The 27,116-nt window shown below is 43.4% G+C and overlaps 1 protein-coding gene across 2 annotated transcripts in view; it reads left to right on the top strand.

Moving 5' to 3' along the window:
- LOC115075977 (beta-1,4-galactosyltransferase 3-like) overlaps positions 1-27,116 on the top strand; it is a 122,168-nt gene that overhangs the window by 81,710 nt on the left and 13,342 nt on the right. For both annotated transcript variants that reach the window (XM_029576989.1, XM_029576988.1), the window contains exons 5-6: positions 6,230-6,352; positions 19,544-19,648. In XM_029576989.1, the coding sequence (XP_029432849.1) occupies positions 6,230-6,352; positions 19,544-19,648 (228 nt within the window). The remainder of the gene's footprint in view (positions 1-6,229; positions 6,353-19,543; positions 19,649-27,116) is intronic.

Here is a 27,116-nt window from a genome sequence, read left to right as displayed (position 1 = left end):
ACATTGGCCACCCTCCAGTTTTCAGGTACAATGGATGATTTTAATGATAGGTTACAAATTTTAACTAATAGATTAGAAATTTCATTTTCGAGTTCCTTCAGAACCCTAGGATGCATACTATCTGGTGATTTACTACTCTTTAGTTTGTCAATCTGGCCTACTACATCTTCCAGGTTCACAGTGATTTGGTTAAGTTCATCTAACTCCTCACTCTCATTAGTAAATACAGAAGCAAAGAATTAATTTAGTTTTTCTACAATGGCCTTATCTTGCCTAAGAGCCCCTTTAACTCATCGGTCATCTAATGGTCCAATCAACTCCCTCACATGTTTCTTGCTTCAGATATATTTTAAAAAGTTAATTAGTTTTTGCCTCTATGACCAACTTAATTTCAAATTCTCTCAGCCTGCCTTATCAATGTTTTACACTTAACTTGACAATGCTTATGCTTTTTCCTGTTTTCTTTTGATGGATCCTTTGTCCAATTTTTGAAGGATGTTTTTTGGCTAAAATAGCCTCTTTCACCTCACCTTTTAACCATGCCAGTAATTGTTTTGCCTTCCTTCTACTTTTCTTAATGTGTGGAATACATCTGGACTGCACTTCTAAGATTTTATTTTTAAACAGTGTCCATGCCTTTTGTACACTTTTAACCTTTGCAGCTGCACCTTTCAGTTTTCTTCCATTTTCTTCATTTTATCAAAGTTTCCCTTTTGAAAACTTAGTGTTTTTATATATTGTCCCCCTTCCAGTCATAAGTTCAAATTAGATCATGTTATGATCACTATTATCAAGTGGCCCCCAACACCATTACCTCTCACCAAATCCTGCAAATCTAAAATATCTCCTCCTCTCGTTGGTTCTGTAATCAATTGTTCCATGAAGCAGTCTTTTATTCAATCCGAGAACTTTGTCTCTAGCAGGTCCTGATGTTACATTTACCCATTCAGTACTGGGGTAACTGAAATCTCCCATTACTGCACTGCCAAATTGGTTGGTTAGTTTCCCTGATTTCTCTTAGCATTTCATCATCTGTCTGATCATTTTGGCCAGGTGGATGGTAGCAGACTCCTATCACTATACTCTTACCCAACATACATGGGATTTCTACCCATATAGATTCTACTGAGCATTTAGTCTCTTGTATGAAGTTTATCCTGTTGGACTCTATACCCTCCCGAATATAAAGTACCATACCCCCACCAAGTTGATCCTCCCTATCATTGTGACATATTTTGTACCCTGATATATCCCTGACTAATTGATTATCCTCCTTCCACTAGGTCTCTGAGATGCCAATTATGTCAATCTCATCATTTATTACTAAACACTCTAACTCTCCCATCTTACTTCTTAGACTTCTGTGATTGGCATACAGACATTTTAAAGTACATGTTTTGTTTGCATTAACAATGTGCTTTTCAGTTGATAGGGATAGTTTGGACTTCTTTAGCTCAGATGATTTTTTTAAATTATAAGCACATGGACTTTATTACGCTTTATTGGAACCTCCTTGGTGGGATGCCGTAACTCTCCTGTTTTCATTAGTATCCTTCAAAGATACATTCCTCCGAGCCATGCACTGTTGAGTGACTGTCTGCTTTCCCCCTTGTTCTAGTTTAAAAGCTGCTCTGTCTCCTTTTTAAAAGTGCTAGCAGCTTGGTTCCACTCTGCTTATGGTGGAGCCCATCCTTTCGGAAAGTCTCCCCTTCCCCAAAAGGTTCCCCAGCTCCTTACAAAACTGAATCCCTCTTCCCTGCACCATCGTCTAATCCTCGCATTGAGACTTTGGAGCTCTGCCTGCCTCTGGGGACCTGCACGTGGAACAGGGAGCATTTCAGAGAATGCTACCCTGGAGGTTCTCCACTTCCTTAGCCTAGGTGCAGGTTTGGCAAATGTTTTAGGTTGGTGTGAAGATCGAGTGGTTCTTCCTCATTCAGTTAAGATCCCTCTCATTTTGGAATTTTTGCAGGATGGATTGACTAAAGGGTTAGCCCTTAATTCATTAAAGGTACAGGTGGTGGCTCTTGCCTGTTTGTGAGGTCACGTGAATGGTGGACTCTTGTCAGCTCATCCAGATGTGGCCCGATTCTTAAAAGGAGTAAAGCATTTGCGGTTACTGGTGCCTTTGAAGAGTCTTAATCTAGTTTAGGATTTTTTTTAACGGGCTCCACTTTTCGACCATTGTGTAGCCTCTCTTTGAGGTTACTGACCTTGAAAACAGTGTTTCTTATGGCAATTTGTTTGGCGCATAGAGTATTTTTTTAAAATTTATTTTAACATGTTTTGTATACCGTATATTCGGTTTTGCCATCATGATGGTTTACATTAGGAGAGTGATATTAGAGTTTTAACAAATACAATTTAAAGATAGTTAGGTAGCAATGGGGGTAAAAGAGGGTTAGATTATATAGGGGAAATTTTTAGATTTCTGTTATAGAGTTCATGGTTTGATTAGTCTGTCGTAAGTTGATAGGATGGTGTCTTTGTTTTCTTTGGAGTTGTCTGGTTGGGAGTTTGTTGGTGTTGATAGTTGAGATCTTCTGAAAAAGCTCTGGTAAAAAGCCAGGTTTTTAATTCTTTTTTGAAAGTTTTGGTGTCAACTTGGGTTCTTAGATTTAGGGGTAAGGCGTTCTATAGCGATGGGCTGGCGATGGATATAGCTCTCTCTCCAAACTGCAGACCTTTTCTTGCTGGGAGCTGTTTCTTCAGGTGACTCTGGAGGCGATACAGCTGCTTTTGGGTCTGTCTTTTGTGCCGAAAGTGGTCTCGGATTTTCACTTGAATCGGTCATTTTTCCTGCTGTCTCTGGACAGGGAAAGAGATATGGAATATTTATTTATTTATTTTATTTAACATTTTTCTATACCGACCTTCATGGTTAAATACCATATCAGGATGGTTTACATCGAACAGGGGTAAAAATAACTAGGTAAAGGAAGAAACAAAGTTACATTAAACGAGGACCGTGAACTTGGAAGCTTAGGTAGCTGGAAGAAAAAAGATAAAGTTAAGTTAAAAGGAGAAATAACAAATTCCGGACTAAAGATAGTTCGGATTAGAGTTAGTCCACATGTTAGAGTTGGTATCCATGCTGGCCCTTGGATGTCGAGAAGCATATTTTGAGGTATTTGGAGGTTTCTGAACTCCTCAGGAAGACCGATCGCTTGTTACTTCTCCACAGTGGGAATAAACAGGGCGATCCAGTCGTGGGCTTCAATAGCCCGCTGGATTAAGGAAGTAGTCACGGCAGCACATGTGGATGCTAAGCAGCCATTGCCTAATTATGTTAGGGCTCAATCCACTAGGGCTCAGGCAGTGTCATGGACAGAGATTAGATTGTTGTCTCCAGACAAGTTTTGCCAAGCTGCGACATAGTCCTCTTTACACATCTTTTCCAGGCACTACCGCCTGGATGTGCAGGCCTGGGAGGACACAATCTTTGCGCGTGCGGCGGTGTTCGTACCTTCGGCAGCCTCCCACCCCATTCTGGAGTAGCTTTGGTTACATCCCCTTGTTCTGGATCCACCTGACCATATGCTAAGGGAGGAGAAATTACTACTTACCTGATAACTTCCTTTTCTTTAGTAAGGACACGTGGATCCATCTTCCCGTCCTTGACTGCTGGATGGTCGTGCTGTTTTCCTTCTGCTTGGCTGTGTATTCAGGGGTTACTGGTAAGTGTTGCTTCAGTCCCTAGACTAGTGTTATTACACTCTTTGTTTGACCTCCGTGTTTTCCTCTTGGCTTAATGCTAGAATGGTTATTTGTTAATAATCAAGTTTTGTTAATTTGTCCACAGTTGGTTTTTGCAGAGAATACAGGGGGCTAATGTCAGTGCAGAGGTATATATATACACCGTGATGTCAGCTTTGCTCCATCTCCATCTGCTGGTAGAGGTGCATAACCTACTAGTTCTGGATCCACCTGTCCTTATTAAAGAAAAAGAAATTGTCAAGTAAGTAGTAATTTCTCCATCTGCAAAATATACTATACTAACAAATATATAAATATTAGAGATGTGAATCGGAACCAGAATCGGATCCGATTTCAGTTCAGATTCACATCTCTATAGATGTGAATCGGAACCAGAATCGGATCCGATTTCAGTTCCGATTCACATCTCTAATATATGTGTATACAAAATATACTTTGCTAAAAACTATTTCCCCAAAACAAGAAATATTAAACCCTAGTGCTCACTTATGAGAATGAGCACATGTAACATACATAAGATAGTGAGAAAACAGCAGTAATAATAATGAACAGAATAGCTGTAATACAAGCAGGTGCTAATTGCAGATTACTTCCCTTTGTGAGTGGCGATTGCAAGCAGTTTCTTGGTGAGGACTAGATGGCTGAGGACCCCAGGTTATGCGGGATTGTGTCGGGTTGTAGCTCAGCAGAAGGCCATTCGTCATACTGGGTGTTGATCTTATGTCTTTGGTTGGCACATGTGCTGTAGAGTTTTCTTGGTTTCCTTTAGTCTTATACTATGTCTGTAAGCTAACGGGGTCATTCATCAAAGTGCATTATCACATTAACACCCGCGATAATGCTATAACACATGCGTTACTGATCACAGCATGTGGTGAGAATGCAAATTTGGCAAATTTATTCAAAAGGGCAGGGTTAATGAAAATGAGGGGCATTATTGCATCGTGCGATAGCGTATTGCATGCTTTTAACCTTGGAAATAACTACACCTTTTTTGCAGGCGTTAAGCTGTGCGATATACCTGAAACGGCCATAACGCAATTTATGATAAATATTGCAAATTCTTTTTCGGGCAGTTTTGGGCATGGGAGAGAGGGGGAAAGGGAGTGGAGTAGAGAGAGAGAGCCTTTGGGGTGGCACACATAGTAGTCAACTATTTATACTGCTATAGGAGGGCCAGCTTGTAACTCAAGGTGAGGTGTGGTGGTGTAGGGTTTTTGGGCCAGTTTTACATGCAGAGTGAGATGTACGAACAGCACAGTACACCTCAGTAAAGATTTGACGTCATTTGGAGTGAGGAAAGTCCCACCAAGATGAGATTTATACAATGTTCTTTTGCCCTAGCTTCATGCTCCCCTCCCCTCCCTCCCTCCCTCCCTCCCTCTCTCTCTCAGAATAATAGCCTAACTGGGCACTACATGAGTAGTGAAGTTCAAGTATCATGGGGTGAGAAACTTAAATGCACATTGTGATAAACTACATATGCGAAGCACTAACATAATGCGCAGTGCGGTAATTCTCAAATTATAGCCGCGCTCCTTTTTCTTATTGTGAACATTATCCATGCGAAAATTATATCGATTTTGATGAATCAAGACCTAAATATGGGTAGACACCAGGGTCTTTCCAGCCTTCAACTCTCTCTTCTTAAACAGAGCTGCTAGCTCTATGCTTCACTGAGCACAGGATCTCTCTGAGGATGAAAACATGACTGGACAAGGGACTAATGGAAGATTAATGTGACCACCAGGCAATTAGGCCCCAATTTGGTAAAATTTGGGAAAGGGATTGGGGTAACATATTTCTAATTTTATCTTCTTTTTGACATGAGAAACTGATTATGATATTCCCATAGTTTCATGCAATTCAGGGACTTATTTACTTCAGATTGATTGTTTCATCTATAAAAAGAAGAGGTAGATGATGTAAAAACTGAGACAGAGCGTAGTGCTTCTCCTGAGCATTTCACCAGAGAACTGCTGTGACTCTGTACCTCCCAAGGGTTACCTGTATTGCTTACTGATATGCAATAAAAAATGTTGTTTCTACAAATTTTGGTATGGCATCCTTGTGTCCGTGGAGAAGCGTCTTAAGCGTGTTTGACGCTTAACATGTTGTAGACTTGAGTAACATCATAACATTTTTCTTTATGGAAAGTGTGATGAGTGCACAGAATAGCCTTCCAGGGGAGGCGATGAAAGTGAAAATCATAAAAAGTATTCAATAACGCATGGGAGAAGTAAAGAGGTCCCCTAGTAAAGGGAAGCCAGAGGTCACTGAGCCTGTGCTATGCACCAGGAAGTAATTTGTGCAGATTAGCTTAGGGCCTTATGGTCCTTATCAGTTATTAATGTTCTGAGTTTGTTACACCATATGTGCTAAACTATAACAGGTTTGTAATTTTGAAGCTTGACATTACGTTGTTTTTCTGCTTGTTAGAGAGGATTGTGCTCTGTGTGTAGTACATTGCAGTTCTGTCCTAATGCTCACAATGGATTCTGATCCCATGCAGGTTGCCATACAAGACGTACTTTGGTGGAGTTTCTGCCCTGACCCCAGAGCAATACATGAAGATGAATGGCTTCCCCAACAATTACTGGGGCTGGGGAGGGGAAGATGATGATATTGCTGTCAGGTAGGATATTTCTGTCTCATATTAATGTCTTTTTCACATCAAATAATCAGATGCATGAAGCAAAGCCAGAGAGATGGACTGTTCTCATGGTGTGATCAGTTCTGCACTAATGCTTCAGCAGCTTACGTCTGGAAAACAATATTTGGGGTGGGGAGAGATTCTCTGTGGAAAATAATACAAATAGAGCATTAGAGAATGCAGAAGTCTGCAGCCATGATTATAACTGAAGCTAAATATAAGGAAGAGTATAAGCCTTCATTTGAAAGCTGTTCACTGGTTTCCAAAACAGGAAAGAGTGTATTTTAAAGTATTAATGCTTATTCATAATTTAAATAATTTACTAAAACTTCATGTAGCTGCTTGTGCTTTGCATTATAATTAGCAAAATATACTTGTCCCTAGTTTAAAGATTTTAGTACCTGATTCACTATGGGCTTTTTTACCATCCACAAAAAATGGGAGAAAAGTCTTAATGAATCTGGCCCTTAGATTGTAGGAGAAGTTGGGAAAATAGAAATGCAAAAATTAAAATGGAAGAAAAAATAACAAATACTATGGCATGGAAGGGGGGCAAGACTTTTTTTAAAAAAAAGATATATTAGTAATAGAAGGAAGTACAAAAGTGGCATTGTGAGACTGAGGTGAAGAAGAGAAATATGTAGAAGTGAAGGAAAAACAAAATTTCTTAACAAATATTTTTGTTCGATGTTCACTGTGGAAGGGCCAGGAGCAGGACCACATAAAACATACACACATAAGATTAGAAGTGAGGTAAACCTCAATCAATTTTCAGAAAAGTGTGTTCATAAGGAGTTAACTAAACTTAAAAGTAGATAAGGCGATGGGGCTGTATAGGATACATCCGAGGATATTAAGGGAACTTTCCTAGCGTGTACCAGATGGACTCAGGACCAATGGGTATAGTGTACTCCTGACAGCAGTTGGAGACGGATCAGATTTCAATCTGACCTCAGCCCTAGTACATAGACCCCTGCAGGAAGTGCAGCTCTTCAGTATTTTCCGTCTCCATAGCAGTTAGGGACTCTATGCACGCTCGCACAGCGTTAGAGTAATTTTACCAAAGAAAAACAAAATAAGAAATCTTACCTCTACAGACGAGCCCTGCTCTCCTGCGGTGACACCCATTGGGTCCCTCCCCCAGTTGAGAATTCCCGAGATGATTTCCGTGATCCCTCGGGCTGGCGGCCGACCCTCAGCAGAGCCCTAGCCTCCGACATTGAGTGAGGTTGAGAGGCAGCGGGTGCAACTTCGAGCGTGGCGGTGCAGGTATTTTCCCTCTCCCCCCGCAGTCGGAGACCACCGGGAAGCGCCGAGACAAGGTAGATAGAAATCTATTTAAAAGTCTCCGGTCTTCGAAGCTCGAGGAATCGCACAGGTCGCCAGCGGGCACCAGTGCCACCGGGTTGATCTGCCCTAGCAAGGCTAGACCCCGGTCAGATCCGAGGGTCCTCCTATGTGGAGACCCTCCGAGGTGGTCGCCGTCATCATTTTAATCTGTTCGCCGCCCTGTCTGCCGTTCTGATCCATGCGTACAGAGGCGAGCCTTGCCCACAAATACCTTGTGCGCACAATGTCGCGCACCCAAATACCGTGCGCACAAGCGACACGCATAGCCACGCACTTACTGTGCCAGGCGCATAATTGCGATCTGTGCGCACAACAGCGCGCACATCTCCCTGAGCGCGCACCAAACCTACGCTCACAGCTTCAATGCACCGGAGCGCACAACTGTATTTTACGCGCACAAGCCATGGCACCACCGGAAAAGAAACGCAAGGCTCAGGACCTTTGCCCAGCATGCCACATTAGAGCTGCACAGCATGAGGAGGCCACGGCCCTGTGTTTACAGTGCGGAGAGGCCCTAGGGATCCAACTCATAGCCCTCCCCAGCCGGTACCGGGTTCCAGCCTCTCGAACAGTATGCCGAACCTAGCATTGCACAGCAGGACCCCCCCTCAAATGGGGCTCCTCAGGGACACTGCACCCCTTAGTCTAGACCCAGCATCTATCTCCTGGGTGGAATTCTTCAAAGGTCTGCATACCTTCGTCCACATGCAACCAGGGCCTCCTATAATACGGCCACAAGCTCCACCAGAGGACCTCAACATCCCGGGACCCTCTATGTCCAGGGAAGTGATCCCACCACCCAGAAGCCTCATCTTCGGGGACACAGACAACTCAGATAAGGATTCAGAACCCCTGGAGGAAGGGGAACTCCTCTGGGGACAGAGCCCCACTGAACCATGAGATGCGTCTTCACCAAGGACGAGCTTCCAGACCTGTTCACACACAGCTTAAAAGAGCTTGCTATCCCGGGCACAAGTTCCTCCGGGGAACCTAAGACGACCCCCCTACTAGAGGGACTCCGTCAGACCTCCCATCATTTCCCACTATTACAAGCCGTCCAGCAGCTAATTGACCTGGAATGGGATGCCCCGGAAACTACGTTCAAAGGGGGGCAGGCTCTGGCAGCCATGTACCCTCTGGACCCGGCCGCCAAAGATCTCCTGGCATGTCTGAAAGTGGATGCCATGGTCCACACGGTTTCAAAGTGCACTACTATCCCGGTGGAGGGATGAGCAGCACTCAAGGATGCTCAAGACAGACGTCTGGAATCTATCCTCAAACAGTCCTTTGACGTCTACGCTATGTCTTTACAGATCGCGGCCTGCTGTGCCGTGGTGACAAGTGCCTGCTTATCACAGACCAGGAACAACACTCCCGGGGAAGCCCTGGAACCAGCAGTATCATTCCTCGCGGACGCCGCTTCTGACCTGGTGCACATCGCAGCTAGAGGAGTGTCATCTGCAGTGGCAGCCAGAAGACAACTCTGGCTCTGAAACTGGTCGGCCGACGCATCCTCCAAAACGAGACTCACAAGGATGCCTTTCAAGGGAACACTCCTGTTCGGAAGCGAACTAGAGAAACTAGCCAACAAATGGGGTGCGTCCCCACTGCCGCGGCTACCGGAGGACAGGAATAAGAAAAACCAGCGATCCTTCCCCCGAACCTCCAGGGGCAGAGTATCTCAACACTTCAACCCATATAGAAGCACATATCAAGCGGCCCGCCCCGCAGGCCGAAGCCAGTCCTTTCAGAACAAGCACAACAAAAGGGGAGCCATCTCTGGCCCAGGCCCCAGCCGCACCCCACAATGAAAATCAGCCGACCCGTCCAAAGGAAGAAGCCATAGGGGGCAGACTTGCCCTATTCTACCAAAGATGGTTCGAGATAACTTCGAACAAGTGGGTCCTATCCATCATTCGAAAGGGATATTACTTGGATTTCCACCACCTCCCTCCGGACAAGTTTGTGGAATCCCCCTGCCTTGGCCCTTCCAAGAGGATGGCAGTGGAAGCTACACTGACCAGATTGCTAGCCTTAGAGGCTATAACACTGGTGCCTCCACAACAAATAAATACTGGACATTATTCCATCTATTTTATCGTCCCCAAGAAAGAAGGAATGTTCAGACCCATCCTGGACCTCAAGGCGGTCAACCGTCACCTGAAGATTCCTCGCTTCCGCATGGAAACCCTATGCTCGGTAATAAGGGCGATACAACCGGGAGAGTTTATTACCTCCCAGGATCTGTCGGAAGCCTACCTACACATTCCGATCCATCAAGAGCATCAACATTTTCTACGTTTCTCGATCCTGGACCGTCACTTCCAGTTCCGGGCACTACCATTCGGGTTAGCCACTGCACCCCGGATGTTCACCAAGATCATAGTGGTGGTGGCAGCAACAATGAGGAAGGAAGGAATCCGCGTGCACCCTTATATAGATGATTGGCTGATCAGGGCGAAATCCCCAGAGGAAAACCACCAGGCAACCAAAAGAGTCAAAACTCTACTGGAGAGCCTCGGGTGGGTGGTCAACACAAACAAGAGCTGCCTGCAGCCCTCCCAATCTCTAGAGTACTTGGGAGTCTGGTTCGACACCAAACAAGACAAAGGTCATCCTGACACAGACAAGGAGATCAAAACTGATGACCCAGTTACGAACCCTGTTGAGCGAACTTCTCCCCACAGCATGGGATTACCTACAAGTCCTCGGCCTCATGGCATCCACACTGGAAGTAGTGCCATGGGCATGAGCTTACATGAGACCCCTACAACGCTCACTACTATCACGATGGAATCCACTGTCCCAGAACTACACTGTATGTCTTCAGCTCCCGGACAGAGTTCGGGCCAAACTACGATGGTGGCTACAAGAAGGCCATCTGAGCCAGGGGACGAGACTATCCTCACCAACCTGGATCCGACTCACCATGGATGCCAGTCTACGAGGATGGGGAGCATACTGCCAGGAGCTAACCGCCAAGGGCAATGGAACAAAGAAGAGTCGGGATGGAACATCAATCGCCTAGAAGCCCAGGCAGACTAGCCTGCCTATGGTTCGGTCACAGACTCCGAGACAAAGCGGTCAGAGTAATGTTGGACAACGCCACAACAGTGGCCTACATCAACCATCAGGGAGGAACCAGAAGCCAACAGGTGTCTGGAAATAGACTTCCTAATGTCATGGGCGGAAGCAAATCTTCAAGAGATCTCGGCCATCCACATCACCGGAAAAGACAATGTCACTGCGGATTACCTCAGCAGAGAAAGTCGAAACCCAGGAGAATGGAGGCTGTCGACCACAGCATTCCAATTGATAGTAAACCATTGGGGAACACCAACCATGGACCTCCTGGCAAACCAATCCAACGCCCAAGTGCCCAGTTTCTTCTGCTGCAGGCGGGAACCCCAGTCCCAGGGAATCGATACCCTGGTACAGACCTGACCACAGGAGACTGTTATACGCCTTCCCGCCGTGGCCCCTATTGGGCGCAATCATCCACAAGATAGAACACCACAGGGGATCAGTACTTCTAGTGGCCCTAAACTGGCCAAGAAGACCGTGGTACGCAGACATGCGAAGTCTGCTGACAGAGAGCCCCCTTCCGCTACCTCCACACAGAGACCTGCTCCAACAGGGACCGATCCTCCACGAGGATCCAGTTCTCTTACGGTCTGGCCATTGAGAGGACTAGCCTGAGGAAGAGCAGATACTCGGGGGCAGTAATTGACACCTTACTCCGAGCACGCAAGTTCTCCATATCCCTAACATATATAAGGATTTGGAGAGAGTTCAAAGCCTGGTGCGAGGACTGCGACGACATACTACGCACAGTCAAAATTCTTGCGATTTTTGGAATTCCTGCAGAACGGCCTACAGAAGGGATTGTCTCTCAACTCCATCAAGGTACAGGTGGCCGCATTGTCATGCTACGGAACCAAGAGCGAGAGCGGCAGCATAGCCTCTCGCTTTCTGAAAGGAGTCAAGCAGATCCGACCACCCCTAAAGTGGCTGGTGCCTCTTTGGAACCTCAACCTGGTCCTAGATTTCCTAGCAGGAACCTCCTTCAGACCTCTCTGCGGCCTGTCTCTCCGACTATTAACATTGAAGACAGTCTTCCTGCTGGCATTCGACCCGTCATATATCCAAGCTACAAGCACTGTCCTGCTGAGAGCCATTCCTCAGACTCACCCCGGGAACCATCCAGTTACGCAGTTCAGTCGTTCCTCCCCAAAGTGGTGTCTCACTTCCATCTCAACCAAACCATCTCGCTACCATCGCCAGATGAGCATAAGAATTCGTAAGAGGCTCGAAGTCTATGCCTTTTCAACGTCGGCAGATTCCTAGTCCGATACCTGGAAAGGAGGGAATCCATACGAAAGACGGACCATCTATTCGTCCTTCACAGCAGGAAGAAGCAAGGGGAAGCGGCCTCGCGAGCAACTATAGCCCGCTGTATCAAAGATGTCATCAAGGTGGCCTACGTAGAAAGAGGCAAGCCACCGCCTTTACAAGTCAAGGCCCATTCTACTAGAGCCCAGGCAGTGTCCTGGGCGGAAACCAAGATGCTGTCACTCGCCAAGATCTGCAGGGCGGCGACATGGTCCTCTATCCACACCTTTTCCAGGTTTTACCGCCTGGATGTTCAGGCTCGGGAGGACACAGCATTTGCAAGGGCAGTACTAAGTGGGTCACGGGCAGCCTCCCACCTGGTTCGGGAGTAGCTTTTATACATCCCATTGGTCCTGAGTTCATCTGCTACACGCTAGGAAATGGAGAAATTACTTACCTGATAATTTCGTTTTCCTGAGTGTAGACAGATGGACTCAGCATCCCACCCACAGCTGCCGTTACTCATGGAATTCTCGGATGACAACCCCGAGAGTGAGTGATTCACGGGTAAACCATGCTTTCTTTCAGCTAGGTCACCCATCCTACCAGGTGTCGACGTTTCTCGGTTGAGGGCACTGGCGGTCTCCAGCTATAACCAATTCAACCGGTTCAAATTATTTAAGTTAACCAAATTATAAAGTTAATCAAGTTATTCAAATTATTCAGTCACACATATATCCACAATGCTTTTCGAGGAGAATACTGAAGAGCTGCACTTCCTGCAGTGTTCACAGGGCTTTTCATGAGGATAGCCATAAATTGAACAGTGGCACCATATGAAGGTTCACTTGAAACTAAATGAGTCTCCTTACATAGCAAGTTTTGATTTATATTGTAAATCCTTGTGAGTGCTGGCATCTCTGTGCCACAAAACTGGAAACGTAACTTTGAACTCAGTTCTGTGAAACGGAGCCCTCTTATATACCTCCACTTGACAAAGCACCGTTGTGTACCATTTAAAAAAAAAAAAAAGCCAGGAAAACATAAAAATCAGTATGGAAATGAGTACTACGTGAATTAGTCTGAAACCCCAAAACATAAGAGTATATTTCAAGCTTAATGTAAAATAATGAATATTCAATAATAAAAAATATAAAAATAATAAAGATAAAAATGATATTGAGGATTCAAGGGACACTTTGGACGTAAGCGTCTAAGGTGAGGACATCAGTAAGAATGTTAAGGAACTACATTAAACCACAGAAACACTCTGTAGAAACATTATTTATTTACTTAAAATAAATCATAAAACAAAGATTACATTAGAAAATCCTGGAATATCCTTCAGTGTCTCTCAGACTTCAGTTGCAACTCCTGAAATAGAAAACATAAAAGAATGGATTTAGATTACTGGAAATACAGTGGGCCCTTGAGTTACGACCGGCTCGAGTTATGAACAATTCTGGTTACGACCAACTTTTCAGGTTTTGCGTTACGAACAAATTTTGAGTTACAACCAAACATATGAATATGAGAAAGAGAGCGCCTAGCCATAATGCCCTCATACTATGTAGGTATTTGTACCCTTGTATGAGGCCTACCTAGTTACTCGAGGTGAGGTTTAGGTAATAGTGTAGGTTTAGAGGCCACTTTGACATGCAGAGTGTGACGTATGAACAGAACAGTGCACTCTTATGAAGACTTGATGACCTTCGGAGTGAGGAAACTCACCCAGAGATTAGATTTGTGCAATGTTCTCTCAACCTAGCTTGATGTTACCCAGGTAGAAAGTCCATATGCAGATATCATAAAGGAACTGGTGGAGGAGGTGAAATTGTTGTTTCTGGTAGGCTAGGCACATATTATAACTTTTTGGTGAGTACACTTGGAAATTATTGGTGTTTCTGGTAATTACAGACATTATACAACCATTTTTTATTATAGCAATGGTTAGGTAAGGCGTGCTTTTGGGAGGTTTGGAATGCATTATGGATATTTCCATTATTTCCTATGGAAAAAATAGTCTTGACTTACAACCAACTTGAGTTACATCCAGCCCTCTGGAACCAATTGAGTTCGTAAGTCAAGGGTCCTCTGTATCTTAGACAGAGGAGAGGGGTTATTTGTAAGAGCTCGAAAAACCTACATGTGAAATACTCCACAATGACCCTTCAGCGAACCTATTGTCCACTTCTGCAGCTGGCTGTACAGGTGGATCTGGGGGCAAGTTTTTGGGGACCTCCACTTTCAGCCCAAAGTGCAACGCGAGGTTATGTAGCATGCAGCAAGCTATAGTAATGCATGCAACCTTTTCGGGACTGTACTGGAGGGCACCACCTGACCGGTCCAAGCATCTGAATCGTCCTTTCAGCACGCCAAATGTCCATGCGATGACAGACCGAGTGCTGGTATGTGCCTCATTGTACCGTCGTTCTGCTGCAATGTACGGGGCCAGGCTGTACACGGCTTACAGCTGTAGCCAGCATCACCTATGAAAGAGGTAATAAATATTGCATCTTTTTCACTGACAAAACACCAGGAAACACATATATACACAATAGTACCAAAATGCTTTAGGATAAAGCAATTAACTTGTACTGGTGCGTTCCTCCTTGCCACCTGGTTCTCTATCAAGACTACGGTTACCTACTGTTACTTACCTAGCATCCAGCCATCACCGTATTTCCCTTCGGGAAAATCGGTTCCAAGCAAGGAACGAGCAAGGAGGTAGGAATCGTAGCAGCTCCCCAGAAACCTCAAAACTGCATTCAGGATCCGTTGGTGGGCATCACATACCACCTGCACATTCATTGAATGAAATGACTTCTGATTGCAGAATGCACTCTCCTGAGCTGGAGGTAAGTGCGATATGGGTGCACTCTATTGCTCCCAATACATTGGGCATGTCATCTATGTAAAGAATCCACGCTGGATCTCCTACAGTTGCACTGAGTCCACTGGGAAATAAATATACTGTTACATACGTTTCATCATAGCCCTCAAGACTTGTCCATCCCGCAAACCAGTCCGACTGTATTCTGGAAATTCCTGTCGCAAAATAATGCAAAGCACACAGAAGTTTCACCAGCCCTGGGACTGCATGATTGCAAGAGGTGATGGGATTTATATCATTGTGCAGGTCCTGGTACAGGGTCTCAATTGCTCTAGAGCTGAGATGGTATCTTTGCACCCCTTCAGACTCAAGTAATCCTAGGAGAGTTATGCATGGCCGAATAACACACTGCCTGCAGGGTCTGCGGATGGCTCCGGGCCACACCTGGAAACATAATAACATAAGACATGCCATACTGGGTCAGCCCAAGGGTCCATCAGGTGTTTTTCTAAAGACCAACCACATCCTCAGCTTATCACAACTGTGTGGCTGGTGGGATACAAAAGAACACCTTGCAAACAGACCCGGAACTAAAGGACTCTAGTGCCAAACTAATGAATGATCAACTGTAACATGTCTATGTCACCGACATCCAACCCCAGGGTATCCTAATGGCCCAAAAATTGGACAGAATTCGAAAGGTTTCAATAAAAATGTAAAAGGAATAGAGTCATTTCTTAAGCTGTGCCTGCTCCATGCGGTCTGTATGGTCTTCTGTTGTTGGCAGGGTTATTTGCTATTGCCCACACGTGTAGTTGCCCTAATTCTTGCTCGCAAGAAAAGGGTCAACATGACCAGAAATAAATGGTATCCATTAGAGCAGTGGTTCTCAACCTTTCTAATGCCGTGACCCCATAATACAGTTCCTCATGTTGCGGTGACCCCTCGCCCCGCCCTCGCCCTGCGAGGGCGGGGCTTTGGTCATATGGGGGCGGGGTTATGGATGGGGTTGGATTTTAGTACATACTTATTTATTATGACATTTATAAACAGAACCACCATTCCTCATAAAACAATAAAATTAAGAAACATAAAGCATCAGTTATAATAGTAAAACCATACTAATAAAAGAATATTTTAAAATTACTGATAAATAGAATTTCTATTAATTAAAATCATATACATTTTTATAATTTCCCAAACACCAATAAAATATTTCAAAACAGCACATATATCAAATAACACACAATAATTAAAACTAATAAGGATTTTAAAAAGCCCCTGCTGTCCATACATGGGAGCTCTTGATTTCCAGTCACCCTGATATTGTCGAGGATTAGGAGGTTATCCTCTCTCTCTCACACATACACTGTCACATACATACACATTCATGCTCTTATACCCACCATAACCTCTCGCTCTCACAGACACTGATACACTCTCAGGGTGTAAGACACTCTCTCCCCCCCCCCCCCCCCCCACTCACACACACTCTTACTCCCCTGGATTTTCTCATACACACTCATGCTCTCACTCTTACTGGCTCCCTCACAACCTTAGAGCCTCTCAGATAAAACTCTATGCAGCAGAAATAATGCTGAATGTTGAGAATTGTGTTATGCAGACTAATCTGGAAAATGCACTAATTTCTACATGAGTCATAATGAATCAGTCCTCAGCTGCAGGCTTCAATTGATTATCCTGGCTCCCTTTATGTTTGCCAAATACAGTTCATGTGTAACAGCAATCCTAATTCTCCACCAGATCAAGCTGATTTCACATCCCACTTCATACTTTGTCACCTCCAGCTGAGTCAAACAATTAATCTAATTACTGCCACTGCTGCCACGTGGCTATTGGGGAGGCGCTGATTGCTGCTATTGGCACTGAAGCCCATTCTGCTGCCTCCTCTGTGCAGGCCCCGCGGGTTTCCACTTCCTCCATGTTGATCTCGTACATTGTGAGATCCACCATAGAGAAAGTGCTACTCTTGCACATTCCCAAAGATTACATGTGCCAATCAGTAAAAAGTCATTTATTTATTTTTTACATCTGCTTCCCTTTATTTTTTTGCCATTTCCTTTTATATTGCCTTTTTTTCTGTTTCTTTTCTCTCCACCTGTCTTCTTCCCTCAAACACACAGTCAGGTTCTCATTCTCACATGCATTTCTCTCTCAAACACACACACACACACACAGGATCTCACTGTCACATGCTCTTTCTGTCATGCAATCATTCATACACACAGTCACTGGCACAGGCTGTCTGAGTCTCACACACAGGCTCTCTCACACCCCCACATGCTGCCTTGCTCAAGCACAGGCTCTCACTGTCACATGCTGTCTCTTTCACACACACAGAGGCTCTCACATGCTGTCTCTGCAAACACACACAGTCTCTCAATTCACTCTCACACACAATCTCTCAACTCATCTCATACTCGCACACACCTCTCTCTCACCTCTGGGCCTCTTCTTTACGGGTTGCCACAGGATGGGCTCTGCAGCGGTCCTAGTCTTCCCGGCCCCGCTGTTCCTCTTCTGCACGCGGCTGACGCGCCTCCTCCTTCCTGCTCGTGCGGCTCCGGCAACATTTGTCTCCCGGGGCAGGGCGGGCAGGAAGTAAGTAGGAGGAGCACCGCGACGCGCTCTCTTTTGGGGTTGGAGGAGGCAGGTCTCCAGCTTCGCCCTGCCTCCCCGCAGCAGCTGCGGCGCCGTGGACCGGCAAAAAACCCCAACGGCCCGGTACTGGTCTGCGGACCGGGCCGTTGGGGTCGGTCCGCAGACCAGTTTTGGTCGAACGACCTGTGTTTTGGTCGAACGACCAAAACACAGGCGACCCCTGTGTTTTGGTCGTTCGACCCCCGCTGGGGTCGCGACCCACAGGTTGAGAACCGCTGCATTAGAGAAACAAAAAAGCAGGAAACCCTCAGGAACCGCCAGCTACCAGCACAATAATGCCAGTGTAAAGCAGGCGCAAAATTTCGAACCCAAAAAAAACCTGCTGAAGACGCACAAAGTTTGGCGCGCGTTACTTCATCAGGTACTAATACCTAATTGGTTCATTTAAATAAAATGTGCATTCCATTGGTGCTATTCCCTACGTGCAGATTTTGCGCGCACATTATGGAAGCATAAAACAGATAATGCATACGCATTCCCATTGCACTCGAAAAATGTGCGTTCAACTGCACGCTCGCCGCCGCGCTGAGCCAAATACCCCATATTGCATCGGCCCCTATATTTCTTCTCAGATTCATTATCTGGGAATTGTAATTGATCTGTCCCTTTCGCTTAACTCTCAAGTGAAAGCAGTAATAAAAAGAGTGTATTTTAAGTTACACAGTATGAATTAAAACTTTTTTTGATGTTTGACTTTAGGAGAATTCTTCATGCCCTTTTTTTTTTTTTTTTTTTCAGTCCTCAATTACTGCAACTGTATTTTGGTCTCCCACTGTCAACATTAAAAGCTTAGCAAGCTAACCATATTGGTGGCTATGAGAGTAGCTGCAGTCTTGTGCACCGTGCACTAGCTTCCTATGCATTGGCAGTTAAGATTTAAGATTTCAGTTCTCATTCACAAGGCCTTGAGCTTAGATGTCTTAATGTTTTTCAACATGGTACTAAAAATGTATAAACCCCCTTGAGTTCTGCTTCAAACCTCTTAAACCTGCAGTCACCATGTACCAAACAATTGTTGAAAACATGGGCCAGGATATTCGCAGTAGCAGGTCCTCTTCTGAGCTCCTTCTCTGATAACTTGAGCGCTGAATCTTTTACACGGATCTTCAGCTGAAGGCTTTTGCCATATCATATGGCATTACAAATGGGAAGTATGCTTGTTTGTTTTTTATGAGCACAAAAATTTTTTTTTAAAAAATTTCTCTTGAACTATAATGTACATCAGACCGATGATTATTTATGACTCGACAGCAGGGAGAATACTGAAAGTGTTCTATAAAAACTTTTTTCAGCATCTGCAGGGTGTTTTGAAGGTCCTCAGTTTAAAAAGAAATATTTACTGTTGGATTTCTTGGTGCAAGTCTATTAATTTAAAGATTTAATATTTGCGTGTTCATAGGTTTGTATGAGTTTGTTTTTTTTTTTGCCATATTCAGAGCTGTAGTTAGTGGGCTGCATTAACAGGTTAATAAATGTGTGTCTTCTATCTGATGGGGCTTTGTGCATGTGCAAATGTGTTAATGGGTATTGGATTTTAATAATTGTTTTCTTGACTTTTTTTTGTGTTTTGAAATTGGTTTTTATGAATGTGCTGATATTAGTTGCATAGAATTGTAGGTAGTGAGGATTACAAATTTTTTAAATAAATGTACAATTTATGATTTTAATGTTACTTATAATTACTATTACCCAAAATGTGTTGTCAATCTCAGAATGGACGTGTGTTGCACATAGCCTAACAGGAATGACCATGTGTAATTGCATTTGGACCCTTTTTTCTTAAATTTTCAAAAAAAAAAAAAAAATTTGTGGTGTTTTACAGGAATTTATGCTCAAATGAGATGACCACTAACTGCCCTACTCAGTCACATAACTTTTTTTTTTCAGTGCCATGTGTGCATTGCGTAAGTGTTGAGATATTGAACAATGGTAGTTTGCGTGAGACTGAATGTTGTATTTTTGTCCCTCTTTATCAGGGTTGCGCTGAGTGGACAGTTGATCTCTCGACCTTCAGTCCTTTATGGTCGCTACAAGATGATTAAACATGGACATGACAAAGGCAATGAGCAGAATCCAAAGAGGTAGGATCTCATGTAACTGTTACCAGAGCAACTCTCAGGTCACATCGCTCCTGTATTGTACAATCTTCACTGGTTACCCATCACTTGGCGTATTCACTCAAACTGATTACTATTATTCACAAGCTAATCCATAACAAACACTTGGTTATCTTCCACCTTGCATTTATACACTTCCGCTCGAGTCTTACGGTCCCAGAACCAAATGCTCCAACAAATATCCTCTCCAAAATCAGACCCAATTACCTGGAACTTCCCTCCCTGTGCAAATCTGACTTTTAACTGATCCCAAAGAATTCAGAAAGGCTCTAAAAACCCATTTACATGTGCTTTCCCAAAATAACTTTGGTCCGACTTGTGCTCCTTTTGATTCTTTATTATTTCTTCTTGCTTTTCTTCTTTTCCTTCCTTATCTACTCTTCTTCCTTTTTAAGAATATTTTATTCTTTTCCTTTTTTTTAGCTTATTCAATATCAAGTTGTTGTTGTATTTTTTTATTGTATTGTTTTTATATGATCCTAATTTTATGTATGTTCTTATTGTAAACTGTCTCGAACTTTGGAGGGTGCGGCATATAAGTATTTTAAATAAATAACATAAGAAATTGCCATACTGGGTCAGACTGAGATTCCATCAAATCAGCATCCTGTTTCCAACAGTGGCCAATCCAGGTTACAATCACCTGGAAAGTACCCAAAAATTAAATAGATCCCATGCTACTGACAACAGTAATAGCAATGGCTGTTCCCTAAATCAGCTTGTTTAATAGCAGTTTATGGACTTCTCCTCCAGGAACTTATCCAAACCTTTTCTAAACCCTTTTCTACACTAATTGCACTAACCACATCCTCCGGCAATGAATTCCAGAGCCTATTTGTGCGTTGAGTGAAAAAGAATTTTCTCTGATTTGTTTTAAATGTGCCACATGCTAACTTCATGGAATGCCCCCTAGTCCTTCTATTATCTGAAAGAGTAAATAGCCAATTCACATTTACTCGTTCTAGTTTCTTACAGTTTTGTATACCCTTATCATATCCGCTCTCAGCCGTCTCTTCTCCAAGCTGAACAGCCCTAACCTCTTCAGCCTTTCCCCATAGGGGAGCCATTCCATCCTATATATCATTTTGGTTGCCCTTCTCTGTACCTTCTCCATCGCAATTATATCTTTTTTGAGATGTGGCGACCAGAATTGTACACAGTATTCAAGGTGCGGTCTCACCATGGAGCGATATAGAGGCATTATGACATTTTCCGTTTTATTAACCATTCCCTTCCTAATAATTCCCAACATTCTGTTTGCTTTTTTTGACTGGCGCAGCACACTGAGCCGACGATTTCAATGTATTATCCACTATGACGCCTAGATCTTTTTCCTGGGTGGTAACTCCTAATATGGAACCTAACATAGTGTAACTACAGCAAGGGTTATTTTTCCCTATATGCATCACCTTGCACTTGTCCACATGAAATTTCATCTGCCATTTGGATGCTCAATTTTCCAGACTTGCAAGGTTTTCCTGAAATTTATAGCAATCTGCTTGTGATTTAACTAAGAATAATTTTGCATCATCCAGATCATTTATAAATATATTGAAATACACCTAGTACAGATCCCTGAGGCACTCCATTGACCTTTTTCCACTGAGAAAATTGACCATTTAATCCTACTCTCTGTTTCCTGTCTTTTAACCAGTTTGTAATCCATGAAAGGACATCACCACCTATCCTATGACATTTGAGTGTTCTTAGAAGCCTTTCATGAGAACTTTGTCAAACACCTTCGGAAAATCCAAATACACAGCATCTGTTGGTTCACCTTTATCCACATGTCTATTGACCCCTTCAAAAAAATTTAGCAGATTTGAGGCAAGACATCTCTTGAGTAAATCCATGCTTCCTGTGTTCCATTAAACTATGTCTTTCTATATGTTCTTTGATTTTGTTCTTTAGAATAGTTTCCACTATTTTTCCTGGCACTGAAGTCAGGCTCACTGGATAATAGTTTCCAGGATAACCTCTGAAGCCCTTTTTAAATGTCGGGGTTACAATGGCCACACTCTAGTCTTCAGTAGACTTAGTCTGTGTGTACTGCAACAGCAGTTTTCCATTATTATTATTTAATTTGTATAGTGCTACCAGGCATGGGCAGCACTTTACAAAGACACATAATAGATAGTCCCTGTAACTTGCGATCTAGTCAAGACAGACAAGATAGGTAGATAAAAAAAACAAAAATCTTAGTGTTAAAACAATTAGGCCATTACTGGAAAGAACTAAACCAAATGGGATATAGATGAGATTAAATAAGGAAGGGACAATTAATTGAATAATGCTGCAGGAAATAAGACCTCTTAAGTGGAGTGGGCTATGATACATAAAATACAAATGTAATACAAAATATGACAAAGTTAGTAAAATGCAGTAATAGCAAAAGTGAAAAAAATCTCACATACCAAGGACTTTGAAATTTTACAGCCGATACAGTGAAAATATCAGTATGAAATTAATAAAGATGATATATTGAACCTTTCTTCACACCCCCTCTCTTCCTCTCCGCTCTCCCACACCCCTCTCCCTCTCCTCTCACACACACACACGCACACATATTCTCTCTCACGGGGACCTTTATCTTTGAGGCTGATATTCAAACTTTAAGTTGAGATGTGCTCGCCGGTCCACTGAAGGACCTGTTTAATAGATCCCTAGAAACGGGAAAGGTGTTGCAGGTGGTTTTGCTTCACAAAAGTGGTTGCAGAAAGGAGGCTGGAAATTACAGACCAGTTGGCCTCACCTTGGTGGTGGGAAAATTAATAGAGACTCTGCTGAAGGAAAGGATAGTGAACTATCTACAATTCGGTAGGTTGCTCGATCCCGAGGCAGCAAGGATTCACCAGCGGAAGGTCCTGTTATACAAATATAATCGATTTTTTTCGATTGGGTGACTAGAGAATTAGATCAAGGAAGAGCACTTGATGTAATCTACTTGGATTTCAGAAAGTCTTTTGATTATGGTCCTGCATGGGAGGCTTGTGAATAAAATGAGAAGCTTAGGCATGAGCACCAAGGTGATGGCGTGGATTACAACTGGTTGACTGATAGGAGGCAGAGCATAATGGTAAATGGAACCTACTCTGAAGAGAGATCAGTGTTAAGAGACATGCCACAGGTATCCGTGTTGAGACTGGTTCTATTCAATTTCTTTGTGAGCGACGTTGCAGAAGGGATAGAAGGTAAAGTTTGTCTATTTGCAAATCATACTAAGATCTGCAACAGAGTAGACACGCCTGAAGGAATAGAGAGAATTAAAAGTGATTTATGAAGGCTGATTGAAGATTTGGCAGCTGGGATTCAATGCCAAGAAGTACAGTCATGCATCTGGGCTGTGGTAATCCAAAAGAGCTGTATGTGATGCGGGGTGAAGGTCTAATGATCATAGACCGAGAAGGATCTAGAGCTAATAGTGTCTGGTGATCTGAAGATGGTGAAGCATTATGACAAGGCGATAGCTAAAGCCAGAAGAATGCTGGGCTGCACAGAGAGAGGAATAACCAGTAAGAAAAAGGAGGTGATAATGTCCATGTTGAGGCCTCACCTGGAGTACTGTATTCAGTTCTAGAGCCCTCATCTCAAAGAGGATAGAGACAGGATGGAAACGGTTCAGAGAAGGGCGACCAAAATGGTGTGGTCTCTGTATTGAAAGATTTATGAGAGGCTGAAATATTTGAATATGTATATGCTGGAAGAGAGAAGGTGCAGGGGAGAGATGATACAGACCTTCAGATACCTAAAAGGTTTTAATGATGCACGAACTTCGGACTATTTCCATTGGAAAGAAAACAATAGAACTAGGGAACACAAAATGAAACTCCAGGGTGTACGACTCAACCAGCGTCAGGAAATATTTCTTCACAGAGGGTGGTGGATGCCTGGAACGTCGTTCCGGAGGAGGTGGTGAAGACAAAAACAAAGAATTCAATGGGGCATGGGTAAACACTGTGGATCTCTAAAGGCTAGAGAATGGAAATGAGAAAAGCATGCATGGGGGAAACTTGCTGGTGCAGCAGTTATTACCCTTATTTATTTATTTATTTATTATTTTTATTATACCGAGTTTCATGATAGGAATCACATCAACCCGGTTTACAATTAACAATGTGAGTAAAGGCAGAGAGTAACATAGTAAAACATTTCCCAATTCAACGTCACATATAGAATGAAACTTAACAGATATAATAACAATATTTAGGATGTGAGAAAGTTACAAAAAACAAGGAAAAATAACTAGGATCTGAAAGGGGGAGGAAACTGAAGGAAGAATATTAACAGAAGGCATGGATATTACTACCCTTAACCAATATGCCTTGACGCTTTTATTGCAACTGCAATAGTGCTCCCCATTTAGACAGCAGGGGGCAAAAGAGGAATGGGATTCAGGTGACACTAAGGGGATACTGATATGCAGACATAAGGAAAACAGCACAAGACTGCTTCTATGGCCAAATCCTAAAGGAAATGAAGAAAGTGTACATAAGTTAACTTGCTGGTGTGGCAGTTATTATTTATTTATTTTATTTATTTAGCGTTTTTCTATACCGGCATTCATGATTAGAAACCACATCATGCCGGTTTACATAAAACAAGGGGTGAGAACAAAAAACGAAAAAACAAGTGCAAGGAGAACAAAAGTTACATTACAACAGGGTCTTAAAACTGGGAAGAGAAATTAGAATAAGAGAGCCGAACGGTCGGGATTAAAATATTTACATTATTTACATTATGATATGAAATCTATTGTATAGTTTGCTGTTTCTTGTAAAATTACCCTCGGCAGAAGGCATTAAGGCATTAAGGCTTAACCAATAAGCCTTAATGCTTTTAATATAATTGAGGTAAACAAATATAAATAATTGGATAGATATTCTCATCTTATGAAGTTATTTAGAAATAGCAAATGGTCAAACTTTAATATAACTGCAACATTACTCCCCACTTTCATGGCAGGGGAAAAGGGGATTTGGATTCAGACAACAACAACCAAGAGGGACCTGACTTCTACGGTCTGGGATATTGATCTGCAGACTTAAGGGAAAAATCTTAGGGTTGCTTATACGGCCAAGTCCATAAGGAAAGCATGTCAAGCAGCACTGTCTGAATTTTCTAGAAAGTGCATCACCCAGTAAAAAAAAAATGTTGCTAGCTCCAACTTTTATGGTTTATCATAAGACTTGGGGATAACTACACGGAATGGAAGTTATTACCCTTAAAAACATGGGAGGAACCTGCAGAGTAGCAGTTACTACCTTAAGCTTGCTGGGCAGACTGGATGGACCATTTGGTCCTTTTTTGCCGTCATTTCTATGTTTCTATGTTTAATAGCATTAATCATTATTTAAAAAAAAGGGGAAATTATGAGACAATAAAAAAAATGGTTTCCGTTGGAAAAAAAATTCAGTAGAACTAGGGGTCACGACTTGAAGCTCCAGGGAGGAAGACTCAGAACCAATGTCAGGAAGTATTTCTTCACGGAGAGGGTGGTGGATGCCTGGAATGCCCTTCTGGAGGAAGTGGTAAAGACAAACTGTGTAGGATTTAAAAGGGGCATAGGATAAACACTGTGAATCCATAAAGGCTAGAGGATGGGAATGAAGAGAAGAGCCATGGGTGTGGATTACTGGAGTGGAGGCTACGACCTGGAGATTACTACCCTTACTCAATAAGCCTTCGCAAGGTTAATGCAACTCCAACATTGCTCTCTGCTTCAACGGCAAGGGGAAATGTGGAAAAGAGGATTTGCATTCAGACAACAACCAACAAGGACTGAACTTCACAATCTGGATAAACAAATAAGCATGGGGGGTAGCTTGCTTATTACGGCGGTTGCTACCCTAAACTAATTATAGAAACATAGAAATGACGGCAGAAGAAGACCAAACGGCCCATCCAGTCTGCCCAGCAAGCTTCACACATTTTTTTCTCATAGTTATCTGTTTCTCTTAGTTCTTTGGTTCTATTTCCCTTCCACCCCCACCATTAATGTAGAGAGCAGTGATGGAGCTGCATCCAAGTGAAATATCAAGCTTGATTAGTTAGGGGTAGTAGGGGAAGTAACCGCCGCAATAAGCAAGCTACACCCATGCTTATTTGTTTTACCCAGACTATGTTATTCAGCCCTTATTGGTTGTTTTTCTTCTCCCCTGCCGTTGAAGCAGGGAGCTATGCTGGATATGCGTGTAGTATCAGTTTTTCTTCTCCCTGCCGTTGAAGCAGAGAGCTATGCTGGATATGCATTGAAAGTGAAGTATCAGGCTTATTTGCTTTGGGGTAGTAACCGCCGTAACAAGCCAGCTACTCCCCGCTTTGTGAGTGCGAATCCTTTTTTCTTCTCCCCTGCTGTTGAAGCAGAGAGCTATGCTGGATATGCGTGAAGTATCAGTTTTTCTTCTCCCCTGCTGTTGAAGCAGAGAGCTATGCTGGATATGCATTGAAAGTGAAGTATCAGGCTTATTGGTTTGGGGTAGTAACCGCCGGAACAAGCCAGCTACTCCCCGCTTTGTGAGTGCGAATCCTTTTTTCCACATTTCCTCTTGCTGTTGTAGCTTAGAGCGATGTTGGAGTCACAGTAACCCATGTGTATGTTTATTAAAAAAAGGGTATTATCTCCAGGCAGTAGCCGTCATTCTGGCGAGCCACCCACTCTTTATTGACGGCCTCTTGATTTTATGGATCCACAGTGTTTATCCCACGCCCCTTTGAAGTCCTTCACAGTTCTGGTCTTCACCACTTCCTTCGGAAGGGCATTCCAGGTATCCACCACCCTCTCCGTGAAGAAATACTTCCAGACATTGGTTCTGAATCTTTCTCCCTGGAGCTTCAAATCGTGACCCCTGGTTCTGCTGATTTTTTTCTGACGGAAAAGGTTTGTCGTTGTCTTTGGATCATTAAAACCTTTCAAGTATCTGAAAGTCTGTATCATATCACCTCTGCTCCTCCTTTCCTCCAGGGTGTACATATTTAGATTCTTCAATCTCTCCTCATAAGTCATTCAATGAAGACCTTCCACCTTTTTGGTCGCCCTTCTCTGGACCGCCTCCATCTTGTCTCTGTCTCTTCGGAGATACGGTCTCCAGAACTGAACACAATACTCCAGGTGAGGTCTCACCAAGGACCTGTACAAGGGGATAATCACTTCCCTTTTCTTACTCGATATTCCTCTCTCTATGCAGCCCAGCATTCTTCTGGCTTTAGCTATCGCCTTGTCACATTGTTTCGCCGACTTCAGATCATTAGACACCATCACCCCAAGGTCTCTCTCCTGCTCCATGCACATCAGCCTTTCTCCCCCCATCGAATACAGTTCATTCGGATTTCCACTCCCCATATGCATGACTCTGCACTTCTTGGCATTGAATGTCAGCTGCCATATCTTCGACCACTCTTCCATCTTCCTTAAATCCCGTCTCATTCTCTCCAC

The sequence above is a fragment of the Rhinatrema bivittatum genome, chromosome 14 (genome assembly GCF_901001135.1).
Source record: "Rhinatrema bivittatum chromosome 14, aRhiBiv1.1, whole genome shotgun sequence".
In the NCBI taxonomy this organism is placed as follows: domain Eukaryota; kingdom Metazoa; phylum Chordata; class Amphibia; order Gymnophiona; family Rhinatrematidae; genus Rhinatrema; species Rhinatrema bivittatum.
The sequence above is the reverse complement of the archived record's forward strand: the minus strand, read 5'-3'. Positions and strand labels throughout refer to the sequence as shown.